The sequence below is a fragment of the Dama dama genome, chromosome 14 (assembly GCF_033118175.1).
Source record: "Dama dama isolate Ldn47 chromosome 14, ASM3311817v1, whole genome shotgun sequence".
Classification (NCBI taxonomy): Eukaryota; Metazoa; Chordata; class Mammalia; order Artiodactyla; family Cervidae; genus Dama; species Dama dama.
Genome location: NC_083694.1, coordinates 19,846,083 through 19,871,115, shown reverse-complemented (window position 1 = coordinate 19,871,115; position 25,033 = coordinate 19,846,083). Strand labels below are relative to the sequence as shown.

At 42.7% G+C, this 25,033-nt stretch overlaps 1 protein-coding gene across 3 annotated transcripts in view; it reads right to left on the bottom strand.

The window, feature by feature from the left end:
- The window catches only part of TGFB2 (transforming growth factor beta 2), a 91,866-nt gene that overhangs the window by 16,922 nt on the left and 49,911 nt on the right, over nucleotides 1–25,033 (bottom strand). For all 3 annotated transcript variants that reach the window (XM_061160051.1, XM_061160049.1, XM_061160050.1), the window contains one exon: nucleotides 18,630–18,793. In XM_061160051.1, coding sequence (XP_061016034.1) covers nucleotides 18,630–18,793 — 164 coding nt within the window. The remainder of the gene's footprint in view (nucleotides 1–18,629; nucleotides 18,794–25,033) is intronic.

The window sequence follows — 25,033 nt, the reverse complement described above, 5'->3', positions numbered from 1 at the left end:
ACTATGGATGTGGCCTAGGGAAAATATAAGACATGGATTGGCAATTTGTTGTTGTCATTGTTCAGTTGCTAAATCACGTCCAACTCTTTGTGACCCTATGGACTGTAGCCCGCCAGGCTCCTTGTTCATGGGCTTCTCCAGGGAGGAATATTGGAATATTGCCATTTCCTTCTCCAGGGGATATTCCTGACCCAAGGACCTTATGTCTCTCATGTCTCCTACACTGGCAGGCAGATTCTTTAATACTAAGCCACCTGGGAAGCCCCGGATTGGCAACAGACAGAGCCATAGTCAAAGAAGAGTCCTTGGTCTTTTATAAAAAAACTCAGCATTTAAACTGTGTTTGGATGTGTCTGTTAAACATATATATATACACACACATATATATGTTTTAAGTTAAAATAAAAAGTTTACCTCCTGCCTTCCCCCCAATTTTGTTTTTATAATCTCCTGCTTTAACTTACTTTTTTCTTTAAATAACAGACCAACAACTGTTGTTGACTAAATTAGAAGAGAGTATCTAATATATTAAAAATGAGATATAGCTGTCTCTTACTTAGCTACCACCCACAGTGATGCCTGAATGGTACCTTCATTATGTTATTGATATATACACATTACCTGTAATATGTGTCAAATGCCCATATACTATCTTTGGCAAAGCTCTCAGTTCTTCCCTAAATTACAAAACTCCTTGCACAAAAGGATCCATTCATCCCTCTGACACTGGAAACCAGCCAATCAGGGAATGGAGAGAGGCAAAAGTCACCAGTGTTACCCAATAGTTTAGGAACAAGAAAAAAAAAAAAGAAGAAATAGAACTCTAGATGCAGAAATATAGCCAGAGGACATCTTAGTCTTAAAGGAAAAATGATGTAAATCAATTCAGAATTTGGCTTAGAACCCGAAGAAGACACCTCTTCCACTCCTATGAAACATTGCAAAGAGTTATAAGTAAGCACTGGGAATTCTAATTTACTTTCCATATTCAGACATCAATAGATTTATAGAAAAACCTAGGGGCCCATTCAAACCAGAATTTTAATGGAGAGATTTAATCATAGGGCCGGAGAGAAAAATTAAAATGAGGTTATCTAGTGTGGGCCCATCTTGTTCCTTTTTAATTTTTTTAATGTTTCTTTCTCTTTTTAAATTCATTTTTATTGGAGTATAGTTGCTTTACAATGTTGTGTTAGTTTCTACCATATAGCAAAATGAATCAGCTATATGTGTGTGTGGTTATTTTTTGGATTTCCTTTCCATTTTGGTCACCACGAGCACTGAGTAGGTTTCCGTAAGCTATACAGTAGGTTCTCATTAGTTATCTGTTTTAAACACAGGAGTGTATATACGCCAATCCCAATTTCCCAATCCATTCCACTCTCCTTCCCTCCTTGGTATGAGGAACAGTATGAAGGTTCCTTAAAAAGAACTCCATATGACCCAGCAATCCCACTACTGGGCATATATCCAGAGAAAAACATAATTTAAAAATCCACATGCACCACAATATTTACTGCAGCACTATTTACAATAGCCAGGCCATGAAAACATCCTACATGTCCATTGACAGAGGAATGGATAAAGAAGATGTAGCATATACATACAAAGAAATATTCCTCAGCCATAAAAAGGAACAAAGTTGGTTCATCTGTAGAGACAGGGATGGACTTTTAAATCTTTTTAATGAGCATGTGTGCTAAGTTGCTTCAGTCTTGTCCGACTCTGTGCGACCCTATGGACTGTAGCCCACCGGGTTCCTCTATTCACGGGATTCTCCACACAAGAATACTGGAGTGGGTTGCCATGCCCTCCTCCAGGGGGTCTTCCCAACTCAGGGATCAAACCTGCAACTCATGTCTCCTGCATTGGTAGGCAGGTTCTTCACCACTAGCAGAACCTGGGAAGCCTGATTTTTAATGTACTTAATGCTTAAATGTACTTAAGGTTTAAATGCATTTCAGTGTTTAAAACGTTTGCTGTGGCACACACTGGCATGCAGAGTGATGAGGCAATGCCAAATTAAACCTTCATTCTGCTAGCTCCAAGCACCAGTCTCTTAGATCTACCTCACCTCGAGTCACTGATCTCTGTGTCATGAAATACAAGCATCAGAGAGGCACTTAGGGGCCATCTCTCCAAACCAAAACAATTCATCCTCTAACATCTCTGTCTTGATCTGAAGACCCCTCATGACAGTGAACTTGCTACTTGTTGAGGAAGATCATCCCTCTTTGGGCCAACTATAGGTTGAAATGTTTCTTCATCTTGAACTTAAAATTTCCATCAACTCGTCTTAGTTAATAATAGTACCATTGGTTCATCATCACACAATTATGCTAGTTTTTCAAATATTGAAACATTGTCACATTTCTCAGTCTTCACAGACACCTGTGAAGTGGACATTCTAGCCCTTATCATCTAAATACTACAGCTGGAGGAGAAAAAGCCTGAGGGACTTACCTGGATTGCCAACAGCTTGCAGAAAAAGCCTGGAGACATCTTTCCCTGTTCATACCAGTGGAGGGGGCTTTCCAACACTGTATGTTTTCTGCCCTCTGGAACAATATGCCAAGTTCTCTTTCTTCTCTATGTCAGCCCCCCATCATAGGCGGGGGGCTTTCCTCAACTTCTTCCTTCAGGACAAGGTTTGTGGAGCTCTGCCATCCTTGTCAAACCCCTTTTCAATATCCCTCTGAAAACCAGTTCCTCAACAAACTCCAGGTACAGTCTAGTGCAATATGGCAAATACAGAGAATATGCCAAATGGGGAGGGGGCTGCCTCTTGCTTCCCTTCTTCTGGTCACTATTTTTAGTGCCAACTCTTTATTTTTGGCAGCAGCCACATCACACCACTGAGTCTAAACTTTTCGTAAAATAAAACCTTTGTTCTTACACAAACCGTTAAGTCAGATTTTCCACCCCAAGTCCTTTCTGGAATGACATTGAATAAAGACAAAGAAATGAAGGAAGGCAGAGAAGGAAGGTTGGTTTTTCTAGCCAGTGGTTCTCCAACTTCAGCCTGCATTGACACAACTAGATGGCTTATTAAAACATCTCTAGAGCTTCTGATATAATAGGGATAAGAGGGGCACAAGAACTTGTATTTCTAACATCTTCCTTGGCGATGCACCAGCTGCTGGTCTCGGGACCATTCAGAGAACTACTGTTCTAGTATATACTGACACAGTTCATTTCTGAATCTAAATGCAAATTAAACTTATGTCTCCATTAACTTTGAAGTTCTTATTTGACCTGGGTTTTTAGCACTTTAGAATCTCTCTGAACCTTAACTTTGCTATTCAGCATCTCAACTATCCTTGCCATAGTACCAGTCACTATGCATCCAATATCTTCATCGGGTTGATGAAGACATTCCATACCCTCTATAGTTCCTTAGGTTTCTTTGAAAAAACCCATGGAGTTTGCCAAGTGCCTTTGGAAATCATTAGGGTAGGGAAAAGTTCCTACACTAGGCTTTGAAGTCAGACAAACATAAACCATCACTTCGTGAGTATGATAAACTCTAGGGCCACCCACGTTGCTGCAAATGGCACTATTTCATTCTTTTATGGCTGAGTAATATTCCATTGTATATATCATTATACTACATCTTCTTTATCCATTCATGTATCAATGTTAACTTAGGTTCTTCCATGTCTTAGCTATTGTAAATAGTGCCACTATCAACATTGAGATGCACGTATATTTTCCAATTAGAATTTTCTCTGTATATATACCCAGGAGTGGGATTGTAGGATCATATGATAGCTCTGTTTTTAGTTTTTTAAGGAGCCTCCATACTGTTCTCTATAGCTGCTGTGCCAATTTACATTCCCAACAGTGTAGGAAGATTCCTTTTTCTCCACACTCTGTCCAGCATTTGTTATTTATAAATTTTTTTATGATGGCCATTCTGATGGCCATCAGTGTCAGGTGATACCTCACTGTAGTTCTGATTTGCATTTCTCTATTAATAATAATTGGAGATGTTGAACATCTTTTCATGTGCACATGGCTGTCCTCTTAGAAGGACACTGCCCATATAAAATTAGAAGCCTACCCTATTTCAGTATAACCTCACGTTAACGAATTATATCTGCAATGCACCTATTTCCAAATAAGGTCATGTTCTGAAGTGCTGAGGGTCAGGACGCCTACATATCTATTTTGAAGGGATATAATTCAACTTATAACAGTAGATGTTCATACATTACACAGGGTTGGGTATTTTTAGATGCTCAATCTGACTAGGAAGTTCTTCAAAGCAAAAAGCACTTTCTTATTCTTCCAAAGAGTATTTTCCACTGCAGTTTACATGGTCTAACTTTGGTAAATTCTTATAGACTAACAGACTTCATTAGAAAGACATATATGATCAAGTGACATATAAGCCCTGAACAATCAATCTTTTAGAAGTGATAGAAACTACTCAGAATTTCATACATACATACGACACACACTTCACAGAGACTTCATAGATAGACATCTGTATCTATATATCTTTATCTCTATCTGATGACAATGAATCACCAGACAATGTAAATGATTTTATACTGCATTTTACCTTACTTAATATATTTCATTGTGGGAATGAAAATGATGACAAAAAGCAAGAGAGCTGAATTTCCAAATAATAGTAAGTGGGGTCTTAGAGCAGAATTGGGTATAAAGACTTCTCCTCCATGAGGCATAAACGTAGTCCCCCAGCCCTGTTTAACTGCAGCCTCCTTGAGCAAAGCTGGGTCACCTTGCGGGTGTCTAACAAGCTCACATACTACATGAATCCTTTGAAAAGTGGCCTAACAGACCCAGCTCTTAGCCTCCTTCTCCCGTTGCCACGTCCTGTAATTGCCATGGCTCTCCTGTGACGGCATCCCTCTAGCGGGTTATAAGGAATACGTACTTCATAAGAGCTTCATGAGATCCTGTATAGTAGAAGCCTAAAGAATGCACATCAACTTTGAAAGGAAGACTCACCTAACAATACAGTCTCTTTGGAGCTGAGAAATCTACATTATTATGTCTGATATTAACTCTTTCTCTTTACTGACCAAAGTAATGCACATTGCTATGCTCCTATGTTACACAGATCCAAGTGCAATTAATAAAGTATGGCAGACAGAGGGCTTTAATGACCGTTATGGGAATGATACTTGCAAGCTACACATATACACACACCCCACACAAATGTACATCCACACATATATACACACACATACATACATGTACACAATATATTAATACATACACAGACATGTACTTAGTCATTTATCTGTGTCCAACTCTTTGCAACCCCATGGACTGTAGCTCGCCAGAATCCTCTGTCCATGGGGATTCTCAAAGCAAGAATACTGGAGTGGGTTGCCATGCCCTCCTCCAGGGGATCTCCCCAACCCAGGGATTGAACTCAGGTCTCCTGCATTGCAGGCGGATTCTTTACCATCTGAGCCACCAGGGAAGCCCAAGATTACTGGAGTGGGTAGCCTATCCCTTCTCCAGGGAATCTTCCAGACCCAGGAATCGAACAGGGTCTCCTGCATTGCAGGCAGATTCTTTACCAGCTGAGCTACCAGGGAAGCCCATACACACACATATACACACACATACATATACATACACACACACACGCACTCACACACAGGAAAGCCTCTCCTCTCTGATGGAAACACCTCATAATTCCCTATTGTTTCCTTCACTTTTTTTCAGTCTCCATACACAGGCCTTTGTGCTGACTGCACATCTGTATAAACAAGCAAATGCATCTCTACAAGTCTGGGGGATGAAGGAGTCCTTTGTGTAAATGGAAAGTCTCTGATGCTCTGCAGCTCAACAGCATTCACAAGACCATTGGATGTAAATCATACAACATAAAAAATGATTCAAGCAGTCACAAGTCACATCCTCACAGGCGAGGAAAGAGGCACCTGCCTTCCAACCATCAGTGATGGAATCTGAAGGGAAACAAAGTCAAGACCATAGTTCTAGTCGGTCCTTGGGGCGAAGCCACACACCTCAGTACCAAGGATGCTGATAACAACCCGGCTGTATCCTACCATGGGGTGAATCAGTCCTGCAACAAAACTTCAAGCTCTCTGAGGCCATATCTTCATTTCCTCATTCAATCTCCCCTTCCAATTCTGCTGCAACTTGACACGAACACACACATACTTAGGGAACACACATCCAACCCCACTCTCCTTCTTCCTGGCTCCCAACAACCCATGTGACCTGTACTATAATTCAAGTCCCAGCTCACATTCAGCTGAGCCCTTTAATTTAGGGGGTGTGACTCTAAAGTAATGAGTCTAAAAAAACAAAGAGCCTGTCTTTTCTACCATGTTGATGGGTTACCCAAGAGCATCAATTTCACTAATTTATTATATACATATGCATGTATTTTATCTACATGGTTATTATTCACTTAACCAGAAGTAGCTCTGTATAAGTAACAGAAAATGGGTAGCTATCCATGTTTCTTTCTTCGTAAATAGCTATGGTTAGAACAAATCTAGCAGAATTTCCAAATCCAAATAAATGATGTTTCTCAAGAGTCCCCTGATGATGTTACGCTCTTATTTCCACAGTGTTCTGTGGACTTAAATCTCATTTTGAAATGTTCCTTCAGGATATTCAAAGACGTTTGTCGAGCATCATCTATGCACTCGGTGCTGTTCTGGGAGTTTATCCCCAGAGGTACAGACAAGATCATAAATAAGATGAAGATAGAGAAGATCAAGCGTACCACAGGACATGAGTATGGAGCAGAAACAAACAGTGAAGAACGGGGATGGCACATGTCAGGAAGAGCGACCTTGAGATGTCACACAGGGTGGCCAGGGAGGTCTCTGAGTGAGTGACAGTTGAAGAAAGATCTGAAGGAATGACGAGAGAGAGGCTTCTAGGAAGCAGAAACGAGCATTGTGGGTGGAAGGAACAGCAGCTGCAGACGTGAGCAGGAGATGAGCCCAGGGTGTCTGAGGAGCAGCAAAGAGGGAAGGATGAAGCACCCCCCGAGTGGCGGCAGTCATGGCTGGGGCTGGGGGACGAGTGAGCAGTGGGTCGGGGACGGCCTCACGAGGCACAAGAAGGCTGTTGGCTCTTACACAGGGTGAGGTAAGAAGCCGCGACAGGGCTCTGGGCAGGAGGTTTGGATCTAAGCCACCTCTTGGGAGAAATCAGCCCCACCACTGTGTTGCAAATGGCCTTGAACGGGGCCAGGGTGCAAACAGCGAGATGAGGCCATTGCAAAAGTCCAAGTCTTGCAACCACTCTAGTAGAGGTAGAGAAGTGGTTGGATTTTGGATCCATCCTTTAAACACTTTAAATCACATAGGAAAAACAACTTAGCTATTTTTATTTTCGACTTTCATTAAAACTTTGTTGGCTGGGACTTCCCTGATGGTCCAGTGGTAAAAAAAAAAAAAAAAAAAAAAAATCTGCTTTCCAGTGCAGGGGATGCAGGTTCGATCCCTGGCCAGGGAACTAAGAGTCCACATGCTACAGAGAAACTAAGCCCATGTGCTACAACCATGGAGTCTATGGGCCGCAACTACTGAACCCACGTGCTCTAGACCCCACGCAGTGCAACTAGAGAAGCCTGGATGTCGCAGGGAAGACCCAGCACAGCCAAAACCAGAAAGTGTGGAAATACTGAAATAAAACAAATTTATCAAAAAAGACAAAAAACAAAAACTTTGGCCATTTTCAAGAATCAACAGGATCTTTCAAACCTATAGATTTGTCCCCATTGAAGGAATTCACAGTTCAGTATTTGTAGGTTCTAAATACAGTTCTAAAACAAAAGTTCCCCCAAATATTCTGATTACTGTTGCTACCAGGAAATAAACATGTATCCTTCTTTGGAACAATTTTTTGCCCCGGTGGAGTTACAGAAAAATTGGCATACAATTATAAGATGCAAATAAAACTATTGAAGTCAACACAGGAAGCAAGTATCAAGCCTATTTGTGCGGTGGTGAGGCAGAGAGAGCTACAATGACATCCTCACTGGGGTCGGTCATTCTGTAAAGGTTTCTTCAAAAAAAAGCCAGACACATCACAAAGTCAACTCATCAGAGCTGTGTCAGAGTTCTGATAAAGCAAACATCCAGAGCGCTAACACCTTGACCGTTCCCATCATCCTGCTCTGCTCTGCTGATCCCCGGAAATGGGTCAGAGGAGACCTGTCTAACCAGAGATGAATGACATCATCCAACCAGAGACGACTGACATCATCGAGGAGTAGTTTTACGATCACAACCTCACTCTAGGGGAAATATAAACAAGTTCTAGATGACAAGCAAAACCCTGATGAAAATAATCCACTCCTGACACAGCCAATGTGCCAGACACTCTACAGCGGTGCTCTCTTCACAGAAACTCATTAGACAAGAACTGTTGTCTCCATGAAAAACTGAGGCTCAGAGAGATGAGTGATTTGTAAGAGCAGAAAACTAATATTAATAAACAAAAAAAGGCAAAAGGTGAACCCAGGGCAGACTGGCTGCAATGTTCCTTTTCTTTCCTACCCAGAGCTACTCACCAGCAATTGAATGAGACCACCACCTGAAGAGTGAGTTGAAAATATTATTTAAATAAGTCCTGAAGTAAACTCGTGGGACAGCCACTGCACACCCAGGACCTGGAGAGCTAGGGTCTAAGGTGAGAATTCTCATTTCTAAGAGATTTTGAAAAGATTGCAAATGTAAGAAATGGTTTCTGATAAAAGTTCAAAATCAGTGCTTTGGGAATACTACTACTACTAATCATTGAGTAGACTCTTGTGCTAGGAATTTCCATGCATTCACTCATGCCTTACAAAATCCTGGCCAACTAGGTGTTTTTATTTACTTTTAACAGATAGAGAAATCATTTCGGTGCTGTGCCTTTCTCAGATTCCCCAAAGTCACACTTGGAACCCACACTGGCCCAACTCGGAAGCCTGGGATCCTCCTACCAGTAGGATAAAGTAAGCAACAGCACAGCTTCTGGGGCTAGGCCACCTAGGTTCAAATCCTGGCCCTGTCTCCTCCAAGTTATGTGGCCTGGACAAGTTGCTCAACTTCTCTGGGCCTCTGTTTCCTCATTTGTAAAATTAAGATAATAATAAGATTATTATAGTGATTAAATGAATCAATCATTATAAAGCACTTAAAATAATGCCCTGCACATGGTTAGTAATGCATATGTCAGTGATAATTATCAACATGGTTACTGAGCCACATTATGCAAAAGAACAGAGAATTATTAGTTACAATCGCATGATTATTAACATTTTTTTTAATACAGTGGGGAAGGGTGGCTGTTTGCACCACTTTTGGGGTCCAGTCTGCTCACAGGGTTCCTAGAGTCTGGGTAACGTCATAACTTAATGCAAATGATAACGATCCAATTTCCTTATGAGGCAAGCATGTCATTCGATCAGTTTGCAAAAACCTGAGATATTAATAGCCTTGTGCAAACAAAGTGTTTATTATACCTCATGGCTTTTTTTTTTTAAGTGGGTTACTATACTGCGTGTGTCTCCAATGTGGCGCCAGAGTTAGGATCAGTATTAAGGGGATTGTATGCTGTAAAATTCTAGACAACAGGAGCACAGTATAACTTTTTTTTTCAGTGGCATTTTTTGCAAGTCTAATTTAACAGACAGTCAGTTTTCTTGGCTGACCTCTTTATATTTTATAAACCCTTGGGCAATATGAGAACTGAAAGCTGAACTCTGTGTGTGTGTGCGTGTGTGTGTGTGTGTGTGTGTGTGTGTGTGTGTGTGTGTGTGCAAGGCATGATGGCACATATGCGCATGTGCACATGCATGGGTTTGGGATCAGGAAAACGGTGCAGTTTTCATTAACCCCATTGAGTACTCTGGTCCTTGCAATGACAAGAACCTCATCCTTCATTCTGCAGTTTTGTTGTTGTGTTCAGTCACTCAAGTCGTGCCTGACTCTTTGTGACCCCATGGACTGTAGTGCGCCAGGCTTCCCTGTTCTCCACTATCTCCCCGAGTTTGCTCAAGTTCATGTCCAATTAGTTGGTGATACCATCTAACCATCTCATCCTCTGCTGCCCTCTTCTTTTGCCTTCAGTCTTTCCCAGCATCAGGGTCTTTCCCAATCAGTCAACTCTTCACATCAGGTGGCCAAAGTATTGTAGCTTCAGTTTAGTATCAGTCCTGCGAGTGAATATTCAGGGTTGAATTGCAGTTTTAGAGTCCCTTAAAAAGCAAGTTGAGGCCATCTACTTTGAATTTTCACTGTAAAGCCTTAGGGGTGTGCATAGTTTAAAATCTTTCTCAGAGATGAGATACAAGGTTTATTTAAAGTGGTGGGTGATTCACTCCTTCCCACTAAAATCTTCGTTTATTTATTTTGCTCCATAACCATCAGGTCACGCTTTCACTTGCAACTCTGAAAAGTCATTTCATGTGTACTGTACAGTTTAAAGCCAGAGATAAATGGATGTGACCTAGATTTAGCCACTGTTTTTGCATAGCCTTGCAAGAGATCTCTAAAGATAAGAAATCATCACATTCGACAAGCCTGTCTAAACGCAAATCCAACTAGGCATTAAAATCCAAGGATTGGGAATTCCCTGGAGGTCCACTGCTTAGGACTCTGTGCTTCCACTTCAGGGGGCATGGGCTCAATCCCTGGTTGGGGAACTAAGATCCCACCCATACAGCATGGTCCAAAAAAATAAATAAAATCCAAAGGATTAAAGAAAGGGATGAGGAAAAGCAGAAGGACAGATTGTATTTTACTTTTGTTCATCAAAGTTCTGATAGAGTATCCAGTAGAGGTGGGGTGGGAATCCCTTGTTAAGGCAAAGGTAACTTCAACTGAAGCTGAATGCTCCATCTCTACAAAAATAAACACCACTACTGTCCTTCTTATGGCCAAGGTCAGGAAATCTGTTTCCTTGGAAATCCACTGAGCTCATCTCACCCCAACACATTTATCTTCTACTGACTAACAGAGAACCACTAGCAGACTGTATTCTAGCAAGCTATCTGACAGCAACCTCTGTGGTCTCACAACAGCCCCATGTGAGAAGATGACATTTCTCTCCTGATGTTTCATGATATATCAACCCAGTATATCACATTGCCTATCAAGGAGTTCTTCTGTTTTTCTTTTAGTGGCCTCAAGCTAATAAATTAACCTAAAAAATAATTGGCAACTGACTTTGATAGGTAATTTTGTAAAAGGCTCTTCCTCTTGGAGGAAGTAAAGACTTAGAAGTCAAAATCTAAGAGATAACAAGGAAGGAAGGGAACTAACATAGATCGACTGCCCACTCTCCATCCAGCAGGTATACACACGGTTTTATTTCACCCTTAACAATAAACAGCAACTGAACTGGAATTATTAAGAAAATTTAGATCACAATACTCACACCAATGAACACTACACCATGCTGTCTCATTAAGGGTGACTAGTGAACTAGTGAATGAAAGAAAATACTGTGCAGAGTAATTCACTAAACCTACTCCTATCTCAAGCTGAAGCATTCAGATATTTCTGCTATAAGTATTGCTGGGCTCAAAGAAATATCCTGATTCAGGCAGATGGTGTATTATCTTGGAATTATCTGCCTGTCCACCCAAGGAATCAAACCAAGATGGTAGGATGTTGCCAAATCCTCACAATGCCCTTCTGGAAGAAATGAGTTCTGAGGCATTCCTCTGGATTCTCCAGATTTTACACTAGAAGTCTCTTGGGTATATTTCAATTAGTAGAAAGATGGTACTGTTGAAACACCATTTACACATCTGTTCCTCCACCAGACCCTGAGCAACTGCAAGGCACAAGCTGAGTCTGATATATATTGCTAGATTACTTATGTTGTTCAGTCATTAAGTTTGAACTCTGACTCTCTGCAGAGTGTGGACTGCAGCACACCAGGCTTCCCTATCCTTCACTACCTCCGGAATTTGCTCAAACTCATGCCCATCGAGTCAGTGATGCCATCTAACCATCACACCCTCTGTCATCCCCTTCTCCTGCTCTCAGTCTGTCCCAGCATCAGGGTCTTTTCCAATAAGTCGGCTCTTTGACATCAGGTGGCCCGAGTATTGGAGCTTCAGCATCAGTCCTTCCAATGAATATTCAGGGTTGATTTCCTTTAGGATTGACTGGTTTGATCTACCTGCAGCCCAAGGGATTCTCAAGAGTCTTCTCCAGCACCACAGTTCAAAAGTACAATTCTTTGGTGTTCAGCCTTCTTTATGATCTAACTCTCACATCCATACATGACCATAGCTTTGACTATCTGGACCTTTGTCAGCAAAGTGATGTCTCTGTTGCTTAATATGCTGTCTAGGTTTGTCATAGCTTTTCTTCCATATTGCAAGATGACTGGCAGTAATTCTGGTACCAATGCTAGGAGGTGCTCACTCAGAGTTTTCTGTCTATGACCCTGTTCAGTGTGTTGGTGTGGCAGACTAAAGATGGGTGCAACTTCTTTGACACTCTTTCTACCAAGAGATGGGGTCTATTTACTTTCCCTTTGAATTTCGCCTGGGTTGCAGCACATTTGATCAATAGAATAAGGTGAAAGGGAAGCTCTGCTAGGTTTGGACCTTGTCTTTAAGTGGACTGGCAGCTTCTGCCTTGGACCCTTGGGCCCCTGAGCCTCAGGTAAAAAAGCCTGACTCCTCTTCTGGGAAGACCACATGGGTACATCCTGAAACTACTTAGGGAGGAGGAGGGCTCAGTCATCCCATCCCAGCTCCAAGCTTAGAAGCAAATTCATCATAGATCACCCATTTCAGCCCAGCTGCAACCTGAGCACCATCAAGTGACCCAGGTCAAAGCCACATGGAGCAGGAGAACAGCCCAGTCAAGTCCTGCCCAAGTTTCTGACTCCTAAAAATCGATACAAAATTGGTATTTGAGGCCATAAAATGTGGGGTAGTCGGTTAAACAGTGACTGTTCAAAAAAGTGATAAAGGTACAAATCTTATTATCCTAGAGGTGAAAAAGTTTGAAATGCAGTAAACAGAGCCACAGACACAAAAAACAAACATCATCACCAAAGGGAAAACGGAGGTGGGTAGGCATAAATTAGAAGCTTGAGGATCAAAAAAAAAAAAAAAAAAAGAGTTTGAGGATCTACTGTACACCACAGGGATGTATACTCAATATTTTGTAATAATCTATAAGGGAAGAGAACTTGACAAAGAATATATATACATATATATATGTATATATTATATATATAACTGAATCACTTTGCTATGCACCTGAAACTAACACAACATTGTAAATCAACTTGACTTCAATTTAAAAAAAGGGGGGGGGGGCAGTAAGTGTGAAAAGGGTATAAGTTGGTGAGAGGAAGCTATAAATAGCTGGAAGGTCCAAGGTCTTTGGAGGTCAGCATCCCTAAACACAAGTATTCCTTGGTGGTCCCATGTGGCCACAAGGTCAGAGACACCCTTAAATAACTTATTAATTTCTTGGTGACTCATTTCTTCTCTTGTAAATTTGAGGACTTAGCTTCCTCCAAGGTGGCAGATTCACTTGCTCATGCTGGCAATATCCAAATTGAAGAAGATTCCTCTTTCTTATTTTTTCCCCTTCTCATAACTCTGGGCATGATTTTAATCATAAATACAAGCGTGACTTAATCAAATAAAGATGTATTCAATTTTCCAAAAAGGCTAAGAGCTCTACTAAATATTAGTAGGTTCAAAAACATTTCCCAGAGCACGGGAGCTTTATCGGAGCACATTTCAATAAAGGCTGCCTTTGGCATAGATCTCTAAAAATACAGTAAGGGTCACTGCTATTTGGAAAAAAAATTCAGTTTTCCTCTTTTTCCCCCTCCTCCTTCCCTTCATATCAGAAGGCTTTATCCCTTTCCTATTCCGTGTGATATTGCTGTCCATCAGAAGTCATATCATGATCACACCAGTATATGCTCTTTGGAGTCCGTGAACATAAGAGAAGTCAGGGATAGGAGGAGGACAGGAAGGTTTTATGTTACCACCATTCATCACGGCTCTGACAGACTATTCTGTAGAGAGGGGAAGGAGAGAGCCGCCTTGCCAAACTAAACATGATTTCCACAGAAGCTCGGGTGTCTTGACTCTCCCGGGCAGGGAGAAATCAACAGACGCAGAACCCCAGATGAAACTGACTCTGAGCATGCTCCCAGAAATGCTATCTTAGGTCTTTCCTGCCTGGGATTCTGACTCTAGAAAGAGTAACCATCTATAAGTATGGGACAGAATGACCCCCAACCTTGGGATATGTTTCAAATCTGTGATGCCCATGGCGAATGACCGCATCTGAATCACAAGGAGAGCTCTTAGAAACCACATCTGCCCACAGGGAAATCTTTTCCTCTCCAGGGACAATCAGAATCTCCAGGAAAGAGGCCATGGGCAGGCCTTGTAGAAGCTCCCCCAGGGCTTTTATAGGAAGGGGCGTACCTCCTACACCCACATGGCAGCACGCATGAGCACATACCCACATACTCTTCCCCTGCATAAAATCAGTGTCCTGAATAATCCTGATAAATCATCCATATAACCATCTAAACACCCTGAAAACCTCTTCTAGTGATCCTATCTTCCTCTAGGAAGTAGACTGTCAGCTATGTGTTAAGTAATACAGTAATCAAAGGGCATTTAGAAATTTCAGAGGTTTTGTCCTTCTGAATAGTTGAGCTCTCCAAATAGCTAAAGATCTGTCCATTTAAGTCTTTTATTTTTCAAAATAACCTTTAAGCAATTTTGGATATAAAACTCTCTAGCATTTTATGGCATGCATTCAAGTCATTACCCAAATATAATTTAGCCTCACCTACGTAACTCAAGGCTGTTATCATAAGCATCCATTTCTGCCCCCTAACAGAAGGGAGTTTTATACCAGGGAGTTTTACCACTGAAGGCTGCAAAGACTTCCAAATACACTGAAGGCAAGTGGAAAGTTGGAGAAAAACAAGCCAAAATTGGATTTCCAATGAGGCCACAGCAGGTATCAGAAGACAGGTAGGGTGCCACAGAGACAAAGATTGCGTTAACTACAAACAGGGTAAGATTTAGGAAAATTGTCCGTAAGAGACATTGCATTCTGTGACTTGATCTTCTGGACTGGCATCACTGGGGTGCACTGGCAAACACTGCAAGTCTAAAGGTTCACCTCCTCCTATCAGAGTGTCTTCCTCCAGCACTCCTTCCTATCCAGTGCTTCAAATTTCTTGGTCCCAGAGAGGACCAAAGGCTGCCTTTCCAGTGATTCAGTTCCATGTGTGCTGTGTCTTCTGTGAGGTGTTCAGGGATCTCTCTGACTTACTTCTGGACCTTGGCTGTGTTTCAGGAGGTTAGACTGCAGCATAGCTGAGCTCCAGATAGATAAGGAGATGTTAGTCTTCCTTATTTTCCTTAAAACTACCTCCTTCCCAGATTCCTGTGTTCAGTGACATTGAACAAACCCAAGGTCACAGTCTCCATTCAATGGGCTTCCATCTTGAGCTGTATCTTTTCCAATTGTTGTTGTTCAGTCTCTAAGTTGTCTCTTTGAGACCTCATGGACTATAGCCTACCAGGCTCCTCTGTCCAGGCAAGAATACTGGAGTGGGTTGCTATTTCCTTCTCCAGGGGATCTTCCCAACTCAGGGATCGAACCCGTGTCTCCTGCTTGGCAGGCAGATTCTTTACTGCTGAGCCACCAGGGAAGCCCCATCTTTTCCAATTTGGGGACTTTAATTGGAGCAGAGCTTGCTGCTCATGTCATGGGGCGGCCAGTGCTGCAGTAATCTCTGGGAACGTACACATCCCTTGAGGACTCATTAAGGTCCTCTAAATTCCAGCCTCCAAGTACAGATCCCCTCCTGGAGATGAGACGGCCTCTGGGAGGAAGATAAACCATCAGTATTCCGCTATCAGAGGTCACACCTCAGGGCAAAAAGTCAGGAGCCAAAGAATAATAGTGATTTAGCAGCTTACATTACAGGCAACAAAACTTAACAAACCTTGCATTCAATTAACTGAAGTCACATGTCACATAATTAAAACAGGGCCAGAGAGCACAATCCATCTGTATAGGGAGGCATGTAAGAGTGGCTTAATTGAAAAAAGAAGAAAAAGGAGGACAGGGAATCATGTTTTTAATTTTCAAATCATCTTATAATATCTCTGACTAACTTTGATCAAGCTGCTTTTTCAGAGAACTCAGTCTTTGCTTTCCCTCCAAATATCACTCCACCCTCTGGCCGGCCTAGTTTCTCTTATTTTTCTTCTATTCTGGCTGATTTTGAGGCAAAGAGGTAGGAAAGGATTTGCTACAAACAGCACATGTGGTGAGGAGTGAACACTTGGGAGTCAGAGTTGGACTTGTATCCCAGCCCTGCCCCCTCCTAGCTCAGTGACTCTGGCCAAGTGACTTAATTTCTCTGTGACTCAGCAACTTCTTCTGTAAAAAGAAGAAAGAATACAGGAGTAGAAAGAATATTTTAACTGGGTGAAGGTGGTCCAAAGGCACAAGCTTCCTACAGCTGTAAGATGAGTAAGTTCTAGGGATGTAATGTACAACACAGGGACCATAGTTAGCAATACTATATGGAATATTTGAAAGTTGCTACTAGAGTAAATCTTAGCAGTTCTCACCACAAAGAAAAACAGACGTGTGAGTATGTGAAGCAATGGGTGTTAGCTGAACTTATTGTAGTGATCATTTTGCAATATATACACATATTAAATCCTTATATTGTACACCTTGAACTAATACAATGTTATGTGGCTATTATATGTCAATAAATGGGGGGGGGGGAAGATGCCTCATCATGCAAACTTCATAGCAGAGCTGTGAGAACAGAGATAATATTAAAAAAGGGCTTAGCAGAGGGTCTGGTACACAGAAAGGTGACTCTGTCTGATGCTTTTAGAACGTGCCTTAAAATTCGAAGGTCTCCAAGGAAGTTACCTGAGGATCCATTATAGCAAGCAAGAATCACTGTTCATGAACACATATGTAACTAGTATTTGAAAACTCTTAACAGCTTTAACTTCATTCTCGAGATTTCATAACCAACATTTATTTGTATGATAATTTTTCCAATTTCCTAATAAATGCAAAGAAAAGTCTTCACCAAATTTCCAAACATTTACAATCCAGGACAATTAGAGGTTTCCACCTACAGATGTCAATTCCTCTCATTCCCTCAGATATGCCCACTTCTCAGTCTTATTGTCTCACATGTTTCCTCCATAACATTGGGTTTCTTGGGTCTGTCTTTGACCTTGTTTTGTCTCCCTTTACATACCTTCCCTGGAGGGCAACCCTCTCCCTGAGTCTTTCCTCATCCCCTAGCACTGAGCACCATCTCTGTAGTATCTTCTACAGGCCCCTTCAAGGGAGACCCTGTTTTTGCACAGGTGACTCCTTCTGTCAAGAATGATCATCCCTCATCCTGCTTTAACAGACGCTTCTTGAGGCCCCACCCAAACATCAAGTTCATAGTGAAATCTTTCCAACTCTGCCCCCTACATACCGTGTTTATATGACACTATGACATATTCATTATGACCATGTCTGTCTCCCCTACTAGACTCAGGGCTTTTAGCAATGCTTTCATGGGCATCAGAATCCCCTAAAGATCTTGGGTCATGCTGATGCCACATGAGTAATAAGCTATTAAGAACATCTCTCACCTCTCAGTAACTTGGCATCATCACCATCATCATCACCATCATCACCATCACCATTATCATCACCATCATTCATCACCATCATCACCATCACCATCATCATTCATCACCATCATCATCACCATCATCACCATCATCTTCATCACCATCATTCATCACCATCACCATCATCACCATCATCTTTCATCACCATCATCATCACCATCATCATTCATCACCATCATTACCACCACCATTATCATCACCATCACCATCCATCACCATCACCATCATCACCATCATCATCACCATCATCACCACCATCATCACCATCATCATCATCACCATTATCATCACCATCATCATTCATCACCATCATCACCATCATCTTTCGACACGGCTGCCCAGCAGCTGTACTTGGGGAGATGAGATGCCAGGGCTGCCTGAAATAATGCAGGGCAGAGGTGAACAGAAGATGTGCATTTGGTGGGGGATGGACTGGAAAGCCTGAGTAGAATCAGAGAGGAAGAGGAGGCTGGATGAGGTTAGTGAAGAGACAGGAGGTAGCAAAGACAAGAAGAAAAGAGAGTAAAAAGGATGGAGAGGGGACAACAGGAAGGGAAGAAAAGGAGAAAGAGATGGCCATCAGATGAGAAAAGAAAGGTGCTGACTTCTCTCCTTGGGGAGGGATTGGTCTTGCACCATATGACTTTCCAGAGTAGGGGGTGAATTTCAGGACTGGAGCCTTCCAGAGGATGGTCATTCCAGCCATTTACGCTCAGAGCTTCCCCCCTTCACATTAAAGGTTCTGCCTTCCTGAGCAACTCAGGAATGAGCTGTCACTGTGAGAGGAATAACAAATGAGGGCCTGTCCCATGATTGTGAGTATATAAAATGTCATATCAGTTCAGAAAAATCTCAGTCTGTAGTTAAGTCCTTTACCCTAAGATTTAAAATTCATTGTCCATTCAAACAACCCAAACAAAATTACCTGATACAGCTCGATCCGTTGTTCAGGCACTCTGGCTTTTGGGTTCTGTAAACGAAAGACTCTGAACTCGGCCTTCACCAAATTGGAAGCATTCTTCTCCATCGCAGAGACGTCAAATCGGACAATTCTAAAATACGGTCTGTAGAAAGTGGGTGGGATGGCATCTGTAAAAAGTTAGAGCAATCATTGAAAATGATAAAAATCCATTGTTCTCTCACAAAAGACCCTGCAGCATTAGACAGCCTTAAGGAACCATACAGGAAATATCTATAGAATGATTTCGTTTCCAATGGCCAATTTAATATCATTAACAATTGAACTAGGAAAAAAAATAAACATGTGCATTTGGTTACAGGAGTAGCCGATTAAAAGGGATTAACAAACCACTTCCAATTCCATTTGAGGGCATGAAGTTAACCCTTTCCTTTGAAAGTTGACGGAGTGGTGGAAAATCCTAAATGGTTATGAACTGGAACAAGTTCATGACAGTTGATGCCTGGAGAAAGCTGTCAGGCTTGCATACACTTTAATCAAATGTGCCAAGAAAATAGCTCCTAATGGCAAGCAGTTTGCCCATGTATTTTTTCCCTTGAAATTTTGGCACCCAAACACTCCACTCTCTCCAGGTTCATGGACTGCATCTTTTTTGGCTTCTATAATTTGGTCTTTGACACACACAGGACCAAATACACCCTCTAGTGAAGCTAGGGTGAGGACAGTTGAATGAAAATACACACATAGTGGTGATACCAGGTCCAGTCTTAAAATTCTTTATTCGGCATAAATGTTCATGGGTGGGAGGGAATCCTAGTGAATGAAGAGAAAGAATCAACCCCAAGGCCTTCTGCTCTGAGCCATGAAAAACACAGATTTGCAGGCAGCCCACGACAATTTCAAGTTCATGGGCTGCTAGAATGTTGCTGTTATTTTGAGATAACCTGTCTTTGCCTTTGGATATATAACTTGAGGTTAAAACAAAAACAAAGCAAGTTTGAATTCTATCCCCATACTTCCTATACAACACCCATTTATTCAGTACCTACACTGGGCAGGCTAGCTGTTACAGGTATGTTTCTACAGTATAGGTAGAATAGGTATATTCCTACAATACTCTTTGAAAATCTCCTGCAAACTTACTTTCATTATTCTGGAATGTATCAACCAACTCTGGTGGTTCGATGATGTTCTACCCCCTCCTCAATTATGTCACATCATTACAACATAATCATTCTCAGTTTTTATGGCCCCTTACAAATGTTTTCTTTTCTTGGGGGGGGGGGGGGGCGGGGAGTGGAAGGAGGGGCTTCCCTGGTGGCTCAGATGGTAAAGAATCTGCCTGCAATGGGGGAGACCCAGGTTCAACCCCTGGATTGGGAAGATCCCCTGAAGGAAATGGCTACCCACTCCAGTATTCTTGACTGGAGAAGAATTCTATGGATAGAGGAGTCTGGAGGGCTACAGTCCACTTACAAATGTTTTTATTATTTTGCTATTATGCTTGTTTATTTTGTTTTCCCCAGTGAAATTTTAAGAATCCTGAGGACTGATAGTATTTTCCATATATTTTTCCGCACCTACTAGAACAGGAGTCTGCACATATGAAGTTCACCCAATATCCACTGTTTGCTTACTTGGTCATCAACAGGAGTTTTGAAAGACTTAAGCATCTGGTTATTGGCAAGACTAGCTTCTTATTAAATAAATGTACCATCTCGCTGATCTTAAAATAGAAATAAATACCTTTCATGATTTCCTGGGAAATCCTTGCTCTGGGATGATCACACTGAAAAATCAAATGCTAGGAACACACCAGCATTTCATCATCTTAAGAGCTCTGCACTTTTTCCCCTCACAGAGGCTTTTCCCCATCCTTTCCCCATGTCCCGTGACACTCAGAAAGCATTTCATGGGGAAGTGATGCATTTCAAACCATGCTCTGCTTGATGACTGCTTCACAAACGACTGTGTGAACTGAAACTTTGCAGATCCAAAGTCTCAGAAACAATCAAACAAACAAACCTCCTCAAATCTAAAGCATCCAGGTTTCAGAGAAAAGAACCCACTTGCGCAGACACAGGGCTGACACACTGCATCGTTAATGTGAAACATTTGCTGGACAGTTTCAGGAGGGCAAACATTCACCCAGGCAGAAAGGTCATGGGAGCCGCCAGCACAGCAGTTTGAAAAGGTAGCTGCACCCACATTACTTGTCCACGCCCCGTGTAAGATCATTTGTGAATGAGATACTGAGATGAACCGAAATGTCATTCAGTTACCAGTGAGGGATCCTTCCTAGAATCTGCAGTGATCTTGGCCACAGCCCCCAAATCCAAATTTGTTATAGTTTGGATTTACATTGCTATAGCATCTGCCTTTGGCAAAAAAGCAATGCCTACTGACATTTTTGGTTGTTTTAAGATTGAAATGTAAAATGCAGGAGATAGTACCATTAAAAATCCAACCACCTGTGTAAAAAAAAAAAGAAGAAATCAACCTTTCTGCCGGAACATGACCAGCCCAGGATGGGACCGGCCCAGAACAGGCTGGTCCCATCCTGACAGCTCAGCTGAAAATAGGCTGGGAATCCAGGCAGAGAGGCCTGGGAGGAGGGCTTCGCACACTCTCCAGGTTGGCCAGAACCTTCCACAGGCCTAGTTTCTGCATTTATCTTCTCATAGCCTCCCCATTAGAGAGCAGAAGCTTCAAATATGCTTGGAAAGAGCATCCTGAAAGGGCAAGCCTGCTTCAGTGGGTTTCCTGTCATTAGAAAGAGTAAACAATCTTGTCGGTTTCCCCTTTCCTTTCAGTGGAAACCATCCCCCCCACCCCGGGGGCCTACACTACTTCCACAGACATGCAGCGTTCACACCCGGCCACCCCAATCTTATCCTTCCATCAAGTTTGTAAATAAGCGCTCTTGAGATTTATTTTTATTCTCTTTTGTGTTTATTAAACTTTGAACAATTTTTTTCCCTTTCTGGTCATCTGCCCGTACACACACTTGCTTTTTATGGCTGCTTCAGACCAGGAGGTCAATTTTGTTTCTCCTTCTTCTAAGCAAATCATCCAATGATCCGGTCCTAGGCGTTCGAGCTTTGAAGGGGTGTTTGCAAATATTTACGGGCGTCACTGGCTAGTTAAGTACGTTGTTCTCTTCTGCTCCCTATAAGCTGGCAATCAGCCCTCCTCCCTTCTGGCCATGATATCCGTGTTGGCTGTTTTGACTGCCTGATAATATAAATCCACATATCTGGTGCTCATTTTATAAGTCAAAGCTGTTCACGGAGGAGGTGAAATGACAGTTAGACATCCCTTCCCTCCCCGCCAGTGCCTGGGCTTTGGACTCATGACGCCGCGAAGGGACCAGGCCAGCAGGACACAGCCGTCTTTCCCAAACCCCTGCTCCAGCACCCAAGAGCAGGAGCTCATTGGATAAAGACTGGTAACTCAAGAACTGACCACCACTTCTAAGGGTCAGTCCCAGCTGTCCCCAGCTGTCCTCTGCTATGGGTGACCGGCCCCCAGCCTGGCTAAGGTACTTGAACAACTTCCCAAATACTTCTGCACTGGAGGAAATAATAAAAGTCACAGCAAATTGCTCAGACCCAGCTCATGATCCTGCCCTTACCTCTTAGAAGCTCTCAGAGGCAAGGTGCAAAGAGCTGAACACGGCCCTTCTATACCAGCCTGATGCTGAGGCTCCTTTCCCGTGCTCGTGTTTAATGGCTTGATCCAACCACCTGGCCTGGGAGGGATGCAGATTTTTTTCTCCACCTTCTGCAAGGACTCGTGTCCCCCTTTGGAATGGGAGCTCTCTCTAAAGGCCTCTGATGTTTCAACTCAGCTTCTACCCCATTGCGAGGTATTCAAGGACTTGGGTTTGACCTTTGCCAACTTGCCCTCATTTATCCTAGTTGGCACTCTCCTTTCAATGTCTGACCCACTTCTTTTTTTTTGGTTCCCAGATGCACCTTCCGCCAGCTCTGAGGATTTCAGACCACCAAACTGGTTCTGCTCCCCTACCCTACCTCTCCCTTCCCCCTCACCTCCCACTGTCCCATATGCTTTCCTGTCTCAAAAAGGCTTGCACCTAGGAGATTCCAGAATGTCACCCAATGAGCAGTGTTCCCCTCACCTCAAATCCCTGCTAATTCCCACATAGGAGAGTAGACAGAGGGGAAAAAAAAGGAGGAAGTCTAACTACTGATTTCTAAAGTCTAGTACCTTAAAAATAAAGTACATAATAAATGTCATGAGTTTGAATAAACTCCAAACCATCCCTGCTCTCCCCACTCTCCAGCCCTTGGAAGAATTGTCTTCCACAAAACCAGTCTCTGGTGCCAAAAAGGTTGGGGACCACTGGTGTACAGAATGCCCCAGTGACAGCGTCTGATCACAAGCTACTTTCATAAGCATTCTAGGTCGACTTGTCATCTGTTCCAAATAACTTATCGACTCATTGTAAATTGTCTCCACCCCATGTTAGCACCTCATGGTCAGCAATCTTCACTTAGTCCTTCGGTTCCCCATGGCCCAGGGATGGCTTCATGGGCATGTGGTCATGGCAGTTGTACCAGTTCCCAAGCTCAGAAAAGGCTCACACTGGAATCTGATATTCTGTGGTTGCCATCTTCAACCCCTTGATCATTTCACCTTTAAATTTAGGCTTCAAATGTGACATCTACTGGGACAACGGGGATGGAGTGGGGGCATGGAGCCTCACTCATGTGCTCTGCCACCCTTCCATGCTCCTGGCCTCCCCAGAATTGGTGCTGGGCCCCCTGCCCACCCAGAAAGCTGGTGCCAGTCACCCATACCCGAAGCATCTCAGAGAGGGCACGGGGGCAGCTGTTTCACCCGAGGCTGGCAATGCAACAGCACAATCACTCGCAACTCAGTGGGAGCAGGGACCGAGTCTTGCCACAGTCCCATATAATTATAGGATCTGCATGCAGGGGCTCCTTTAAGGCCACATGAATTTTAACCCCAAATCAAAAAAGGCTTATCTATGTGGCAACAGAGACAGCATTTAACTTTTCAGAGCCTGTTTCTTCATCTATATAACAAGGTAAATAATCCCCTACTTCATATGTATTGACTCAGGTTGTCAGGATCACACAAATGAGCAAATGGAACATTCGAGAACTGAGTCTAGAACAAATTTCCTCTCAGAAAAGGTCCCTTCCTATCCCCTTTTCCAGCCAGCAACAAAGGGGCTAAGTGATCCTTGGGCCTTCCTTGAATGTCCCACAGAGAGAGAAAACCCTCACACCACCTAACTGAATTAGAGGAGAAGGAGAAAAGTGTCCTGGGGCAGTTTATCAAGGACTCTGGGTATTCGATTCCTGCCCGCTGCAGAGAGGAAGGACAGTTACCACTGTACTCACAGACTCCCCACCACCAAACTTTAATATTTACCTGTTGCGCTCAATCCTGACCATCAGAAAGGATGACAAGAGAATTCTATCCTCCCACCAAACACCCTCTGCATCAAACAACTCCACCTCCCATGACAATGCTCGGATTAGAACTGTTTAACAAGGAAGTTAGTGAAAAACACAAACCGAAGAAAGGTCTTACAACATCACCAATATGTGAGGAGCTCTGGCTGAAAGAGGAGATTTGGAGCCTGAAAGAAATACCCAAGGACATCCAGAGTTCAGCCTTTAGGGGGGCAATGCTTCAATCATCTCTATCTGATGTCTATTCCCTATTAGGCTGCTTACACCATAAAACTGGTGGGGAAAAAGTGTGTGACAGACATTGGAATTGTGGGTCAAGTATCCCTGAGTATTTGTTGCATTTAGTAAAGTTTAGACCACAGCATCTGCCTCACCTGGGAACCTGGGATAAGTGCAAATTATCCAAGGAAGCCTGATGCACCATCAAAGTTTAAGAACCACTGTGCTAAAAGGTACCAGTTGGCTGCTAACTGGAGAGGCCAGTGCTACTTCACAAAGCAAGCAGATTAGCAGAGGCCAAGAAGAAGAAAGAGGCCTTAATTTCTAACAACTGCTTTCTTGAAGCTGGCACTCACAGAACTCCCAAGGGACACCGGCACTGGTCCCAACGTCCTTGGGGAATTTCTAGGAAAAGTCAGAGGGCAGTAGTTGAAAGTGAAAGGTAAAAGATATGCATCATACTCAGTCGCTTCAGTCATGTCTGACTCTTTGTGACCCCATGGACTGTATAGCCTGCCAGGCTCTTCTGTCCATGGGATTTTCCAGGCAAGAATACTGGAGTGAATTGCCATTTCCTTCTCCAGGGGATCTTCCTGACACAGGGATCAAACTCACATCTTTTATGTCTCCTGCATTGGCAGGCAGGTTCTTTACCACTAGTGCCGCCCATGAAATTAAAAGACACTTGCTCTTTGGAAGAAAAGTTATGACAAACCTAGACAG